The sequence below is a fragment of the Dipodomys spectabilis genome, unplaced genomic scaffold (genome assembly GCF_019054845.1).
Source record: "Dipodomys spectabilis isolate Male_0828 unplaced genomic scaffold, ASM1905484v1 ptg000145l, whole genome shotgun sequence".
Classification (NCBI taxonomy): domain Eukaryota; kingdom Metazoa; phylum Chordata; class Mammalia; order Rodentia; family Heteromyidae; genus Dipodomys; species Dipodomys spectabilis.
This window is the reverse complement of record NW_024870822.1, coordinates 15,310,607-15,327,500: the sequence shown is the minus strand read 5'-3', so window position 1 is coordinate 15,327,500 and position 16,894 is coordinate 15,310,607. Positions and strand designations below refer to the sequence as shown.

The 16,894-nt window shown below is 43.7% G+C and overlaps 1 protein-coding gene across 1 annotated transcript in view; it reads left to right on the top strand.

The window, feature by feature from the left end:
• Positions 1 to 16,894, top strand: part of Nav2 (neuron navigator 2) — a 90,129-nt gene that overhangs the window by 16,912 nt on the left and 56,323 nt on the right. The window contains exons 3-6 of the mRNA XM_042691394.1: positions 6,465 to 6,756; positions 7,350 to 8,052; positions 10,916 to 11,383; positions 13,483 to 13,527. Coding sequence (XP_042547328.1) covers positions 6,465 to 6,756; positions 7,350 to 8,052; positions 10,916 to 11,383; positions 13,483 to 13,527 — 1,508 coding nt within the window. The remainder of the gene's footprint in view (positions 1 to 6,464; positions 6,757 to 7,349; positions 8,053 to 10,915; positions 11,384 to 13,482; positions 13,528 to 16,894) is intronic.

Here is a 16,894-nt window from a genome sequence, read left to right as displayed (position 1 = left end):
AAACCGGAAGTGGCGCTGTAGCTCAAGTGGTAGAGCGCTCGCCTTGAGCTGAAGAGCTGAGGGACAGCGCCCAGGCCCAGAGTTCAAGCCCCACGGCCGACAAAAAAAAAAAAAAGAAAGAAATCTCTCCTTCATCCCTCCTTCCTCTCTCCTTCCTTCCATCCCTCCCTCTAGCCCTTTGGATTTCCTGCCCCTTTGATTGTCTCACAGTCATGCAAACGCATGATCGCGTGTGTGTGTGTGTGTGTGTGTGTGTGTGTGTGTGTGTGTGTGTGAGAGAGAGAGAGAGAGAGAGAGAGAGAGAGAGAGAGGTGTGAGTATGAGAGAGAGAGCGAGTGGGGGGAGGGATTGCGGGCGAGCTGGTATACTGGGACTTGAACTTGGGGCTTGGACGCTATTCCTTAGCTTTTCTCTGCTCAAGGCTGACACTAGAGGGAAGCATCTCGTGGACTTTTTTACTCAGACTGGCTTGGAACTGTGATCCTTAGATCTCAGCCTCTGGATTAGCTAGGATTACAGGTGTGAACCAAAAATGCTTGTCTTGCTGTGTTCTTCATGTACTTGTTTCAGTGCCTGAGCAATTCATGTTCTATTTCACAATGTTTTTCAGTATGCTGGGGATGTGCTGACAAAAGGCTACCTCTCATATATTCATCTGTGCATCCATGTCTCGTCAAGGTTCTCTCTCTCTCTCTCTCTGTCTCTTTCTTTCTCTCTCTCATCAGTCATGGGGCTTGAACTCTGGTCCTGGGCGCTGTCCCTCAGCTCTTCAGATCAAGGCAATCACTCTACACTTGAGCCACAGTGCCACTTTTAGGTTTCTGGTAGTTTATTGGAGATAAGAGTCTCACGGACTTTCCTGCCCAGGCTGGCTTTGAACTGCAATCCTTAGATCTCAGCCTCTTGAGTAGCTAGGATTACGGGCGTGAGCCACCAGCACCTGACTCCTCTCATTTTCAATGCCTGCAATTCTTTTTTCCAGAACTGGTATTTTAACCCTTGGCCTTACACTTGCCTAGTTGTTGCTCTACCACATAAACTATGCCTCAAACCCATTTTTTTTTTTTTGTGCTGGTTGTTGTCTGTTTGCTTGTTTTCAGATGGGGTCTTGTGGACATTTTCTTGGCTTTTATTGACATACTCCAAATCTCAGCCCTCTGAGTAGCTAGCTAGAATTGCAGATGTGAACCACCCCATCTGGCCCGGTGAAATTTTTAATAAGATATATGAGAGGGAAAAGATCATTACATGTCAGTTTATTTTTGCTACCCAGGGAGTTAAAATTCTGATGTGTGTGGTAAAGATTCCTATTCTGTGCGACCCTGAATGAAACTAGAGTCCTCCGAATGTGGGGATAACAGTCAGTTACAGCAGGAGAACTGTCCCTTCTGCTCACCTGCTGGGAGCTGTATTTTCATTTGAGGTTGGTGAAATATGGGTAATAATATAACCTCAGAGTACAAGATGAGCTAAGAACTTACGTTATAGGAACACAGCATATCCCTCTACATACATATATAGTGATAGAGGTGGCAGTTAATGTTGCTGATGCCATTGATTATTACTAGGTCTCAAGCTTAAGTCATTTCACTCTCTAGGTATGTAGGGATTTGACATAAGGAGAAAGTGTCCAAAGTGTCCCTGATGCCTGGAGGCTTATGGCCCAGAGAAAGGAGACAATGTCTTGTTCACCCCAATGCAAGACACAATAGGATAAATACTAAAGGTGGATAGCAGAGTTTTAATAGGGAGAGAGTTTGGTGATGAGAGGAGCCACTGTCTGTGGAGTCTCTCTGTGTTTATCTCATTGATCTCACCATCAACACTTTTGAGACTTGTTGATAATGCACCCCATTTTGTATACACAGTAACCATCTTTGAGATGGGAAGGGACTTCCTCCAGCATCCCACAAATGGTAGCACCCAGTAGTGAAGCTCAAGTCTGTCAGATTCTGCAGCCAATGCCTTGTCCTACATCATGCCAGGCTCCCCACTTCATAAGCTTCATCCTAAGTCTACCCGCTTTGTTTTTAAAAAATTATGTGTATGTGGGGCTAGGAAGATGGCTCAGTGGTAGAATGCTTGCCTTGCATGCATGAGGCTCTGGATTCAATTCCTCAGCACTACATAAGCAGAAAAAGCGAGAAGTTGTGCGGTGGCTCAAGTGGTAGAGCCCTAATCTTGAGCTGAAGAGCTGAGGGGCAGCACCCAGGCCCAGAGTTCAGACCCATGACCAACCAAAAAAAAAAACTGTATGTGCACGTGTGTGTGTGTGTGTGTGTGTGTGTGTGTGTGTGTGTGTGTGTGTGTGTGTATGTGTGTATTTTTTGGGGGGAGGGGGCTGGTACTGGGGTTTGAATTCTGAGTCTGGATACTGCCCTTGAGCTCCTTTTGCTCAAGGCTAGCACACCACCACTTAAGCTATAGCACTACTTCCAGCTTTTCCTTTGACTAAAAAGACTAAAAAAAAGACTAATTATAGTCTCATGAACTTTCCTACCTAGGCTGGCTTTGAACCGTGATCCTCAGAACTCAGCTTCATGAGTAGGTAGGATTACAGGGATGAGCCACCAATGCCCTACTGTTTTTGAACAGTGTCCTCTCCTGTGAGGTTACTCTGGCTCATTTCCCCTACCTTCCCATCTGACTGTTAGATAGCTAAGGAGAGGTCCAAATCAAGGTAATAAAGAACACCTTCAAAAAGAGAAACCATAGAGGGAAAACCTCAAGCATAGATATTGCAGAAAAAAAGTTAGGACTCTGAACATGCCAGCATAGTCATCCTGCTAGTTTTCCTGTTGTTGCAAATTCTAGGAACAGAGAAGGTAGGCCTCACTCACTTTGACTCCAAAGAGATGTCACCAGGTTTCACATATAACTCAGGAAGGATTTGAACAGAAATTTAACAGAATGTCCTAGAGCTGGAAAAGCTACTTCCCTGGACCAAATTGAGGGTGTGTGTGTGTGTGTGTGTGTGTGTGCGCATGCGTGCGTGCGCATGTGTGTGTGTGCGTGTGTGCGCGCGCACGTGCGAAGACTGTAAAATGGACTTCTAGAGCTTCCCACCTAGCTGCTGGGCTGCAGCTATTCTAGGGCAGATTGTGGGGGCACAGCCAAGTTGCCTGCTGGTATAGAAGAGAGACTTAGTATGTGTATTTTTATTATGGGCCATGGGATGTGTAAAAATTCTCATATCCTTGGATTTATATCAAAGAAAGCAGTGTGATGTCTAGGATAAAATGTGGGCTTGGCAATTAGACATCCTGGAAACTCAGTGTCTCTTTTGCTGTGTGATACTAGGCAATTGCTTTTCTCCTCTTTTTTTTTTTCCTTCCTTCCCTTCTCTCCCTCCCTCCCTCCCTCCCCCCTCTTTCTTTCTTTCTTTCTTTCTAGTCCTGGGGCTTGAACTCAGGGCCTGGGAACTGTCCCTGGGCTTCTTTTGCTCAAGGCTAGCACTCTACCACTTGAACCATAGCACCACTTCTGGCCTTTTCTGTGTATGTGGTACTGAGGGCTTCATGCATGCTAAGCAAGTGCTCTACTACTAAGTCACATTCCCAGCCCTGCTTTTCTACTCTTGGGCTCAGTTTTTCACATGTAAAACTGAGAGTGTTAACTATTACTTCCTCATTTTTAATGAGATTTAGCTTAGTGCCTGGTCCACAGTAACATCTTGATGAATTTTTGTTGTTATTGCTAATATTCTTAGCAATTTGATTAGAAGTAGATTCAAGAATATTAAGAGAATACATAGTAATCCAGGATATGGAATGTGCTAATTTTTCACTGCATCTTAGAGCATATTAAGATATATTAGCATAAACTTGTTGTATGATCCATAAGATTAAGATTTTTTTCCCTTGTCCTGGGTCTTGAACTCTGGGCATGGGTGCTGTTGCTAAGCTTTTTTTTTTTTTTTTGTCAATCATGGGGTTGAACTTTGGGCTGCGCACTGCCCCTGAGCTCTTCAGCTCAAGGCAAGCACTCTACCTCTTGAGCCACAGCACCACTTCTGGTTTTCTGGTGGCTAATTGGCGATAAGAGTCTCACAGACTTTCCTGCCCAGGCTGGCTTTGAACTGTGATCCTCAGATCTCAGTCTCCTGACTAGCTAGCATGACAGGCATGAGCCACGGGGCGCCCAGCCTCCTAAGCAACTTTTGCTCAAGGCTGACATTCTACTACTTGAGCTACAGCACCACTTTCAGCTTTTTCTATGATTAACTAGAGATCAGAGTCTCATGGACTTTCCTGACCAGGCTGGCTTTGAACCTTGATCCTCAGATTTCAACCTCCTAAGTAGCTAGGATTATAGGCATGAGCCACCAGCACCGGGCTGAGATTAAGGTTTTAAACTTGGTCATTGTGTTCCCAGTTTAATTAAGTTTGTCCATTACACAGTGGTACTCAGTAAATGTTTGTTAAATGAATGCTTCCAAAGCCAAGCTCCTACCTGCTTTTGTGGCTTTGCACATGCATGCTGCCGTGTATGTTCTCCTTAACCTGCTCAGAGTTCCTTTATATTCTCTCCCTCTTTCTCCTCCCCCCCCCCCCCCACACCTCTTGCTGGTCCTGGGGGTTTGAACTCAGGGGCTGGGTGCTATCCCTAAGCCTTGTTCAAGACTAGTGGTCTACCACTTGAGCCACAGTTCCACTTCTGGCTTTTTAGTTGTTAGTTAGAGCTAAGAGTCTCATGGACTTTACTGCTTGTTCTGGCTTCAAACTGTGATCCTCAGCTCTCAGCCTCCAGATGATTATAGATGTAAGCCACCAGCACCTGGCTCCTTCATTCTTTAGGACTCTTCTAAAACTTCTTTGTACCACTTCCTACCCTCATTTAGGTCAGGCTCTGTATTTCTCTCCCAGACTCCCAATCCTTTTCTTTGCAATAGTCTTTAAAATTCACAATTATACATCCATTTGTCCATAGGTGTTCAATCTCTGACTCTTACAACTGACCATAAACTTGCAAGTGTGTGTGTGGGGGGGGGGGGGGGGAGAATCAGCCTTATTTATTGATTCTCAGCCCCTCTATGATGCCTGGCAAGCAGCAAGCATTGAGTCTGTTCTGGTTGAATGCTCCTGCAGGATCTAAAAGAGGGAAAACTTGGACTGAGTCAGTTGGGACAGAGTTTCTGCTCATCTGTAAAATTGAGATGAAGACAATACTGCTTAACCCCTTATTCTCCTTGACCAAATAATGGCTGAGATCCAACAAGATCATTTTGTTAAACTGTGTTGTAGCCTAATGGACAGATATTCATTATCCATTCATTTATTTACTTGTTCCTTTCTCCTCTATGTCTATCTCTAGTGCTTTGTACCAGGCTGGAATATGGTGTGTATATGAGGAAGGACCAAACAAATGATGGCATCCATTAGGTGGCTGTCTTGAATGGGTTAAATTCATAAGGGAAGAAAGGACTGGGAAAGAAAGAGAAGGGCAATTAAATTTGGGCTGTTTGTTATACGTAGCTTTTGTTCTGTTCATTCTTTGTATTCTGTGGAAGAAGAATTTGAACTATTCCTGTGTGATATGCTTTAGGCCATGTTCTTGTCAAGGGTTCACATTAGCTTCCCACATTGCTGATGGTGCCCACTCTTGCTAGCTAGAAATAACATGGGACTCATTTTGCAGTGTAGCCACTGGAAGGTTTGTTGCCTTCCCTTCACAGTACTGCTCCTCTCCCTGGGTATCCTCTGGCTGGCCTCACACACCAGAGAGCCCTAAATATTCTGGCTTACTTTATGGTTTTTAGTTCAGCTGATCATTAATATCACCCTCTTGTCCCCTTCTGAGTTTCATGGCCAGGAGGTCAAGGCTCCTCCAAAGAAAACTGGCTAATTATATCTCTGTCTGAATAAAATCACACAAGGGGAGCAAAGCAGTGGCATATAAATGAAGGGTAGGAGCAGGAACCACTTCTGTTTGAGGATTTGTTTCCTTTCAGCTGAGCCTCCCTGATTTGAGCGAAACAAGCAGCCACCCTCATTCAGTGTGTTGGATTTTGGCGCTGCCAGTGGAGTGATAGGAAAGCAGCAGAACAAAGGAAAACAGGAGAGAAACTGGATGCTGGTTAGAGATTTAACACCAGAGCTGGAGGAGACCTGTCTCCAAGTGGCAGAGTTGTTGGCTGAATTCCCAAAGCATTTTCTTCTCTGCAGGCTTTGCTTTCCTCCTAGGCTTCCTTTCCTTCTTTTCTCCTGCTTCTACTCTCTCATTTTCCTTCCTCATGTGAAATGACGTATTTATACTCTTTATTTAAACGCATGAATAAAAATGCCTTTCTAACAAGATAATCAGAATATGAAAGGCCAAACTTTTTAAAAGTACTTACCAATGTTTTTTTTTTTTTTTTTCTTTAACTAGTTCAGCATATTAGCTTTTTTTTTTTTTGCTTTTGGGGTGAAGGACTCCCTAAAATGGGACTGGGGAACACTAATTCCAGGAGTGTCTATCCACAGACTGACGCTGAGAAGCACTCACAGGTGGAGAGGAATTCCCTGTGGTCTGGTGATGACATCAAGAAATCAGATGGAGGGTCAGACAGCGGCATAAAGATGGAGCCAGGATCCAAGTGGAGGCGGAATCCTTCTGACGTGTCAGATGAGTCTGACAAAAGCACATCGGGCAAGAAGAATCCTGTCATCTCCCAGACAGGCTCCTGGCGGCGAGGCATGACAGCCCAGGTGGGCATCACTATGCCAAGGACAAAGCCAGCTGCCCCAGGAGGCACACTGAAGACCTCGGGAACTGGTGAGTTAGACACCATCCGCAATGAACTGTTTAAAAGCTGATGCTATAGTAACCCTAGCAAGGATTTGACTTAACCAGTTACCTCTTTGAATTGCTAGGAACTGGCTTTCTTCAATGGGTATGTGTGCCTACAGAGGCCTACTGTTTGGATTAATTTATACTACATGAGTCTGACTCCTTGCCAGGTGGCAGTTAACCCAGGGGGGCAGGCTCCTCATGAGTATGTTGATACATTGTATGTTGTCCACAATTTAAGATATGTATGTAAACAAGGGTAGGAGCTCACCCAGGAAATGTCAGAGAGAGTGTAATTGGCAGAGAGTGAAAGGTCAGTGAAAAGCAGTGTTTCTCTGCCCCCCACCCCTCTTAGCTGTCTTTGTTTTATCTGGGATCAATTTAGACTGTTTTGCAAATGAATAAAAATGTCACTGGCAGTTACTAAAAGGCTCACAGTGACTGTGGGAGACTAGATTATCTTGGTCTAAAGCTCCCTTCTCCTCCTCCTTACTTCTCCCCCCTTCCCCAGGAAAGAGTCAGCTTTTTTCAAAAGAGGGAAGCATTTATAAAGCTAATCTTCTTGATTTCTCTCTTAGGAAAAACTGATGATGCGAAGGTGTCTGAGAAGGGAAGGCTTTCCCCGAAAGCTTCCCAGGTGAAGCGCTCCCCATCAGATGCAGGCCGCAGTAGCGGTGATGAATCCAAAAAGCCTCTTCCCAACAGCTCCAGAACATCCACCACCAACACCAATAGCTTTGGGTTCAAGAAACAGAGTGGCTCAGCAGCTGGGTTGGCCATGATCACAGCCAGTGGGGCCACTGTCACCAGCAGGTCAGCTACACTAGGAAAAATCCCAAAGTCCTCTGCTCTAGTTGGCCGGTCTACAGGCCGAAAGACGAGCATAGATGGCACTCAGAACCAGGACGATGGGTATTTATCTCTCAGCTCCCGGACAAACTTACAGTACCGTAGTTTGCCAAGGCCAAGTAAGTCCAACAGCCGAAATGGGGCTGGAAACAGGTCTAGCACCAGCAGCATAGATTCCAACATTAGCAGCAAGTCAGCAGGCCTGCCAGTGCCCAAGCTGAGGGAGCCTTCCAGAACAGCCCTCGGCAGTTCTCTGCCAGGTCTGGTCAACCAGACAGATAAGGAGAAAGGGATCTCATCAGACAACGAGAGTGTTGCTTCTTGTAATTCAGTGAAAGTGAACCCGGCTGCCCAGCCTCTGTCCAGCTCAACTCAGACCACTCTCCAACCAGGGACAAAGTACCCAGATGTGGCCTCTCCCACACTACGCCGGTAAGTGGGCAAATACATGGAACCCAGCAGAGTTGGAGTAGATAGAATGGTACCTCGGGTTAAGAATTTCCTGTTCCATAGTTGTAGCAACCTCTGTGTCTCCTCCATTCAGACCCTGGGTAAAGCTGTTATGTCAGTCTCTGCTAGCAAGTTTGTAGTTGGTTGGATGATAAAACACAAACCTGTGTTCCAACTTCTGAGTCTATTTTAATAGCACCATATCACCTTGCTAAATTCTGACTCCGTTTCCTTATCTGTATAATGAGAACAATGGTACTTTTTTTCTAGATTCTCATAAAATTCTCATAAAAATTCATCTTAGTCATGTCTAGCCATACGGAGCTCATTTGGTGAAAGTTAGCTATCATCTAAGATGAAGTCTCAGTAAGCTCTTAAATTAAGGATAAATAGCTCAAAGGAAGCAAGTAATTCTTTTCTTTTTCTTTCTTTTTTATTACCTATGAAACAAAAATTCATTCCTGAGATAGAATTACACTTTATCATAATCATTGTGTTTTACATCCCATGCATAACTTCAGTTTAGTATCTGATATTTAAAAAAAAAAAAAAAACTCTTAAAGGAGAACTCTTTCAAAAAGAAGAAAATACTTTCTTGTTACCTGAAGAAGGCATTATTTTCCCACATTACCTAATATGGAAATAAATATTTACTGTTTGTTCATTTTTAACAGTTTTTTTTGTATCTTGCCTGTTAACATTTGCTTCATAGATATCCTTAATGTGAAAGACTCACTTTGTTTTAAAGTTTTTAAAAAACCTTAGCTATTCAAATTATCTTGCTGTTCCCTGGTCCATCCTGAATCATAGCTGTGTAGGTTAGAGTGCATCTTATCTTCCCAGGAAATTTCTTGTCATGGAAAAGAGTAAGCTCCTAGGATGAAAAACTAAGCAGGGGGAAAAATTATATGCACATGTATATATTTGGGGATGAACAGGAATGTTTGAAAAGACTTCAGAAGAAACATTCCACATGAAAGGTGTGATGAAGCCAGCTGTTCTGTGTGCGTTGTCTAGACTTGATTATTAGAATTCAGTAACGATTATTTTTCAGAGGGAAAGTCCTATTGAACCACTCTTTGTTGTTTTAACAGATTGCCTTGTAAATGAAAATTTTTCTCTGCTTCTTGCCTCAAGTATTATATGTAATATTCTCTCTCCAGTGTTATAGATTTCCTTTGCTGACTACAAAGGCATTTATTGGACCCTCAGGCTAGTGTAATAGGACACATGAAAATGTATGCAGTTCCTTATACACTCCATGGAGGAACTATCAGCCCACTCCCTGTGAAGCTCACTCTCCCTAAATCACCAGAGTGTTCATAACTCACTTGTGTGTATTAGTATAGAGAAGAGAAGCCTTCAGTGAATGAGATAGATAACTCTTCACATGATCTGAAGTACTCACAGAAAGAGACTGTGGTTATACATTAGCAGCATAAGGAGAAATTGCCTAAAAGTCCAAAAAAGATGGATCAGCTTTTGGCTTTTTAACAATTAAGATAGCTTACCAATGGAACAAGTTACTCTTTAGTAGTGAGGTTCCTGTCACTGGAAGTATGTATATGTTCTAAAGCAAAGATTCTACAACAGGACATTTCATTATTATCACCAGGGGAGGAGTATTTCTCCTCTACCACCATATAATGTAGTAGGAATTGGTTGATTAACTATACATTTGCTTGTCTTTATAACAGTTAAGATTTGTAGACTTGTTGGGAGACAACAAGGTTAGATTGATACCACTCCAGGTGAAAGGCAAGCTGCCTATCATGATGTAGTTTTGTCATTTTTCAGATATACTTTTTCTACTCACTAGTTTTGATGGGTGAAATAAAGCCCTTGTATTACTGAAATATGGTCTACCCTCTGACTTTTCACTAGGGAGTTCCCTGCCAATGTAAGATGGAGTACTTTTTACTATTCTCTGTACTTATGGCAGACTTTTGGTCATGAACAGAGGAAAGATGAAGGAAATGGCATTTCTCTGTGTCAATTTTAGACACATGGTTTGTACACAGTATGTTTGAGCTAATGTGAACCTAGCAAACTTTCTGTGTAGGTCACTGGAAAAAAACAAAACAAAACAATAACTAAACTCTCTGGCCCAGAAAGATACTTTTCAAGTTGGCCTTTCCATTGAGGAGAAATTTGTGAAGACACTTTCCCCAGACCCTAACCAGATCTAGAATCATGGTCCTTTTTTTTTTTTTTTTCCTAGTTTTGAGGCTTGAACTCATTCTACACTTGAGCCACAGTACCACTTCCAGTATATAGATAAGAGTTTCATGGACTTTCCTGCCCGAGCCCACAATCCTCAGATTTCAGCCTCCTGAGTGGCTAGGATTACAGGTGTGAGCCACTGGCTCTTGAATAGAATCATGGTCTTGATTCCTTGTGCTGTGCTTAGAAATCAAAGAACCAAATCCCCTAGAGCTCTGTTTACCTGACCTGAGTGACTGCTTTGTGCCCAGTATTATGGATTGAAGATGACTTAGAAATTGTTCCATCTCGATATTTGCTGGGTTAGGGCAATTTTTTTAGTTGGTATATTTATAGAAAGATCTTGGAGCAGTATTAACAGGCTTATAAAAAATGGATCTCATTTTCCTGGGCTAAAATAGAACCAAAGTCTCAGCTGTAGTCTAGAATTTGAAGAAAGCCTCTTTGATACACCTGTGTCCAGTCCCACTTGATGACCAGCCTTTCCCAGTGGAGTCCCTTAGTTATTTAAGCAACAAAGACTTTTTGGGGTCATACTGCCTCTTATGCACCATCCTCTTCAATAGCTTGGTGCCTCTTGGCACTGGGTGTTCATCCCACACAACCCTTTGTCTCTTCACAGACTCTTTGGTGGGAAGCCTACCAAGCAAGTGCCCATCGCCACAGCTGAAAACATGAAAAATTTGGTGGTCATCTCCAATCCTCATGCCACCATGACCCAGCAAGGTAACTTAGAGTCCCCCTCAGGCAGTGGTGTCCTGAGCAGTGGCAGCAGCAGTCCTCTCTACAGTAAGAATGTGGACCTCAACCAGTCTCCTCTAGCCTCCAGCCCCAGCTCTGCCCACTCGGGCCCTTCCAACAGCCTTACCTGGGGCACCACTGCCAGCAGCTCATCAGCAGTGAGCAAGGATGGCCTGGGCTTCCAGTCTGTTAGCAGCCTGCACACCAGCTGCGAGTCCATTGACATCTCCCTCGGCAGTGGAGGAGGCCTGAGCCACAATTCCTCCACTGGCCTGATCGCCTCCTCAAAAGATGACTCTCTGACGCCCTTTGTCCGAACCAACAGTGTGAAGACCACACTGTCGGAAAGGTTGGTACTGTACCCCTGGCTGCTTTTATCACTCAGGAAGACACTCTCCTCAGGGTACAAAGATTAGATTAAGAGTCCCAGATGTCACTTAGCCTTTGTTTATGAGATTTCACTCTTTCTAATTACTGTTCTTTCATGGGTAAGCCAGTGTGGGATGGAATTTAGCTTGGCTATACCTCTTGTTATCTTTTTCCCTGCGATTATTCTTGATGCTTGAAGCTGCTAAAAGTCTCTTGGGGGACAAATCTGTGTTACCATTTAGACTGGCATTCTGCTTTTGAAATCCTTCCATTTTATTCTGCTTATTCATCAGCCATTTCTTTCCCCTCCCCTAGTAGTTGGGCAGCATAGGTGACTTCATAAAGTCATAGAATGTATGGTTGAAAGCCTACTAGGCCACTGGATCCATTTGATATCATGGCAAACACTCTCCTACTGAATTGCTGCTGGCTACAGTGAGAGGAGATCATGAAACTGAAGTCCTCAAGTCCCTGCCGTAGTGATAGTGTGTTGTTTCTGCACACGGGGAAGAATGCTGAGATCAGCACTGGGAAATGTTCTGATCATTATGTGTAACAACACCTCTCCTTTCTTCAGTCTAATGTTGCTTCTCTTGTTTTCTACCTACCTGGACTTCTAGCCCTCTCTCTTCCCCTGCTGCTAGCCCTAAGTTCTGCAGAAGTACTCTGCCCAGGAAACAGGACAGGTAAATGACATTGTAGGCTGGGGCCCACCAGACCTCTAGGTTCCTCTGCCTGTCTATTGTCCAGTCAGATGTTTTGTGCAAGGCTGTTGGCCTGAGGCTTCTGCTTGTGTTTGTGGCTCTGGTGTACCGTGTGACAGCCATACATGCTGGTGAGGGTCTACTCTGTTGTCCCCTAAAGCCAAGGGGAGGTGAAGTTGGATGGCCCCTCTTTCCCAGCTTGGAAAAGGCCACCTCAAACCTTGCCACCTGATCCAGGGGCTTCAGAAGCTCTCACTTGCATCTCCCATGGCCTCCTGTGGCATGTTCCTGCTTCCCAGCTTCCTGCCCTTTCCTCCCCCTACCCCAGCCCAGAAATGGTCTACCACCCACTGTGTAGCTTGGCCCTCACCTCTGCCCCCCTCTCCTACCCCTCCACACTCCCCTCACAGCTGGCTCTTCTCCCTTTCAAAGTCTTTTGTTGCAGTTTGGCTCATTATGTTGTGCAAAATGTCGTGTTGCTTGTGCCCATATCCTGTAATGATAATGAAAAAGAGTTTGTGGAGCCTTTACAAATGAAGAAGCTTGTGTTTGCCCCCAGCTGTGGGTGGGCCTCAGAGATAGATATTGACCTTAAATTTGTGGGGGAGCAGTGGTTTGGCCAAATATAACAAGCAGATGTTGTTACATGCTAGGGGGAAAAAAATAATGGAAGCCTTCTTCACCCTATCAACAGCAAAAGCTTTATTTTTGTCAGACTTACAAACCAAGCCTTTAAACCCTTGTGCATGGAAATCCAAATGCCCTGACTATATTGGCCAGCATGTTGTAACATGCCCTAACTCCAGCCCAGGGCTCAGCTCTTAGCTACATCTTTCCTAGGCAGAAACAAGGAGAACTTGAGAGGGACCTGGAATTTACTTCATTACACATGAATTTCAAATATGCAGACTGTTGGCCTCTTGAAACTCTGCAAACCCCTTCACCCTCTTAAAGCCATTGCCAGTGGTGTGGGAGGGGGTAACTTAGGGGTACAGGAAGTCAGGCATCCCTTTTTGGAAGCAGCTCTGGTCGTGGTGGTGGTGTGGCAGAGTTGAGCTGCTGGGCTGTGCTTCTAACAGGGCAACCCATGTTGCCTTTGAACATGTGGAAAAAGAGGAATAAGTAGAGTTGAGTAACTTGGGGTAACTGACGACTTGGTTGGTAAAGTATGCACTGATGCCAGCTCAGGCCAAGGATTGTTTTTGTTTTGTTTTGCCTACCTATGTGTGTTGCATGCATAGTTGAAAAAGAACATTCTCTGGTGATGGGGGGTTTCTTTCTCAGGACCCTCTGCCTCTGTAGCCTTCTCTCCTGTCATTCCCTGCCTTCCTTGTGCTTCTCTGAAGTTCTTGTTTTTGTTTTAACTTTCCTACAGTGACCCGCACCTTGATAGGAACACTTTGCCTAAGAAAGGACTCAGGTATCTGTCCTCTCCTTGTACCCATTGCCATCTGTTGTGGCCTTGAGCTTGGCTGTGTGGCTCTCATAGCTGGTGGGGCTGGGCTGGGGTCTCTGCTTTGGCCATTGCAACAGGACTTTGGATGACAGTTCTCTTGGCCCCTCTTGTTCACATCTCTCATTTGTGGCTTATTTGCTTGAGCAGGAGCTGTGCTGTTTCTGGCTTAATGTGATAAATCATCTCATGACAAACACTCCTGGGCAAGCCTAAAAAGCAGTCACTGCTTCTGGTGGGGACTAGTGGGTTTAATCACCAAGCACTTCATAATCATTGTATTCATGTAACCGTTTCCAACAGAAAGGACACGACTTATAGCATGCTGATTTGTTAGCCAGAACAAGGGCAAAGGAAGAGAAGATTATTTCCTCTAAATTTAATGATATTTAACTTTTTCAGGGCTGAGAGTGTAGCTTAAGAGAGGAACATTTGCTTAGCATGCATGGGGTCATGTGTTCAACGTACAGCACTGCATAAACAAATGAACTAACTTATTTGGCTCATTAAAAAAAAAACCCAGGCAAACAAAAAATATTAAAAAAAAAAAAAACAACAGTCACCAGTGTTTTACTCCTGTCATCCTAGCTACTCAGGAGGCTGAGATCTAAGGGTTACCATTCAAAGCTAGCTCAGGCAGGGAAGTCTGTGAGACTCATCTCCAATCACCATCAAAAAGCTGGAAGTGAAACTATGGCTCTGGTAATAGAGTGCCATCCATGAGAGAAAAGGCTGAGGGATAGCACCTAGGCCCTGAGATCAAGTTCTAGTACTGAAATGAAATAAACTAACTAATAACCTAAAATTTAAATGCACTCATGCCAGATTGCTAAAGACAGATACTTTGCACTTGTCTAAATATTCTAATCAACAATAAGTCATCTGATGCTCACCAAGCTACTAGTGTGATTATTTGGGGATTAAAATATAAAAAAGTACACTAGCAAGGAGTGTCTTTCCATTTATAGTAAGTTGTGGCTTGGGCTTGGTTTTGGTGATCAACTTGGTTAAAAACAGGATGCTATAAGTCACTATTGCTCACATCATTTACATCATTTTGTCAAGCAGAGAAACCAAATTTGCTAATGCTCTCTCATGGTCTTACAGTCATTTCGGCTTTCTAAACACCCTGTTCTTTGTAGCATCTGCTTCACCCTGCACTATACATAAGTGCTTTTGCATAAAATGGAACTTGGAATGAAATGTTTCATTGTTGTCATGTATGTCTATAGTTAATAACCTCCAACTCTAAAGACTGAGATAATTTTGAACAGTAATATGAGGTAGGTATCAATGCTTCCTTTCAGTAAGAGCTCGGTGTAAAGCCAATTCTGAGAATCTAAGAAGGAACGCATTAAATCTCCCAGTGGACCTTCTGTAAGAGGTCTAGTACTGTGCTTCCAGCTGCCAAGGCCTTCCCTACTTAGAGTTTCCATTGTGCTTAATGAAGCTACTTGTCAGTAACCATACTAGTTACTTAAACGATAGCCATTCCATACAGGTTTTACATTGATATACTGTTACCCTAAAAGAAAGATGACTTAATTATTAATATTCTGAAATGATGTGTTTATTTCCATAACAGATCTGTCCTCTCAAAATTGTATGGCTTTGGCTTTAAAAACTTTTTTTTAATCCAGAAGGGGCTGAGTACCTGTAGCTTATGCCTGTAATTAGGAGGCTGAGGTATGAGGATCTCAGTCCAAAGCCAGTCCAAAAGCCAGTCTGGGCAGGAAAGCCTATGAAAATGTTACCTCCAATTAACCACCAAAAAGCCAGAAGTGGAGTTGTAACCCAAGTGGTAAAGCTCTAGCCTTGAGCAAAATATACTAAAGAATACTACCCAAGCCGGGCGCTGGTGGCTCACGCCTGTAATCCTAGCTACTCAGGAGGCTGGGATCTGAGGATCGCGGTTCAAAGCCAGCCCGGGCAGGAGAGACCGTGAGACCCCTATCTCCAATAAACCACCATAAAACTGGAAGTGGCGCTGTAGCTCAAGTGGTAGAGCGCTCGCCTTGAGCCGAAGAGCTGAGGGACAGCACCCAGGCCCAGAGTTCAAGCCCCACGACCGACCAAAAAAAAAAAGAATACTACCCAGGCAGGCAGAGCGCGCGCATGCACACACACACACACACACACACACACACACACACACACAGAACACACACACAGAACACACACACACACACAGAACACACACACACACACACACACAGAATGGAAGCCAGATACTGGCTTACACTTATAATGCTATGCAAGATACTGAGAGTGCAAGGATCATAGTCGAAGACCAGCCCAGGCAGAATAGTTCATGAGACCCTAAATCAAATATAACCAGTGAAAGAGATAAAATAGGGGAAAACAAAGTTGGAGACATAATGCAATAAGTAGAATGACAACCTAGCAAGCATAAACTCCATTACTATTCCCTCAAAAAAAAAAAAAATGCAGAAATGGGGTCTGTGATAGCTATTGATAGTCAATGGTGACTGATGGCTTGACCTAGAAAGGGCATATCTATCTGTGACAGATAGTGAGAATGAAAACATTTCTCTGTTCCCTTTCTCACTGACATTCTCTGTCTAGCTGGCTGCCAACACAATACAACAACATCACACAACAACAACATCAATAACATCACAGAACAATGTCTTTCTTTAAGCCTGTAGTTTTTAAACAGTTCTCCTAATTACATAATCAGCAGTCACTCCATAGCACCTAAGTCCAGAATATAAAATGGGAATAATTACATCTGTGTTGCTCAGTAAGTCTGAGGCTTCAGTTAAATAATGCCTATAAAAGTGCCTGGCTCATTGTAGATTTTCAATAAATCATTACCAAACACATTTCAGAGTGCATGAGGGTAGGGGCCACATGACTGTTGAAGACCCAACTATCTTTGCAAAAACTTGTTTGTGCTAGATGGCAGGCAGCATCTACTTGTGAGCCCAGCTTCTACAGCCTGCTCTCTAACGTGCTGTGATTCATGGCCACTTACTTGGGCTGTAGAGTGCAGATGCCAGGAGTTACCTAATTAAAACTTCCTCGAAGCTCTAACAGCAGCTCTTTTTGTTGCCTTAGTTCTGTCAAGGTGAGGGCTTTGACATGACACTGTCATGAATCAACATGTTACAGTTACGCCCAGTGACGGCTCTTCTGAGCATTTACCAATCTTCTTCCCTTTAGGTATTCCTTGCAAACTAAAAGGAATTGTAATTTTCTCCAAACACAGCCAAGTAGGGGGGTTGGGGGGAATTTTGAGAAACCTTGTAAGTTTCAAGGGTGTGTATTAAGCTGATTTAAAAAAATCATCTTTAAATATTTTTTTTCTTCT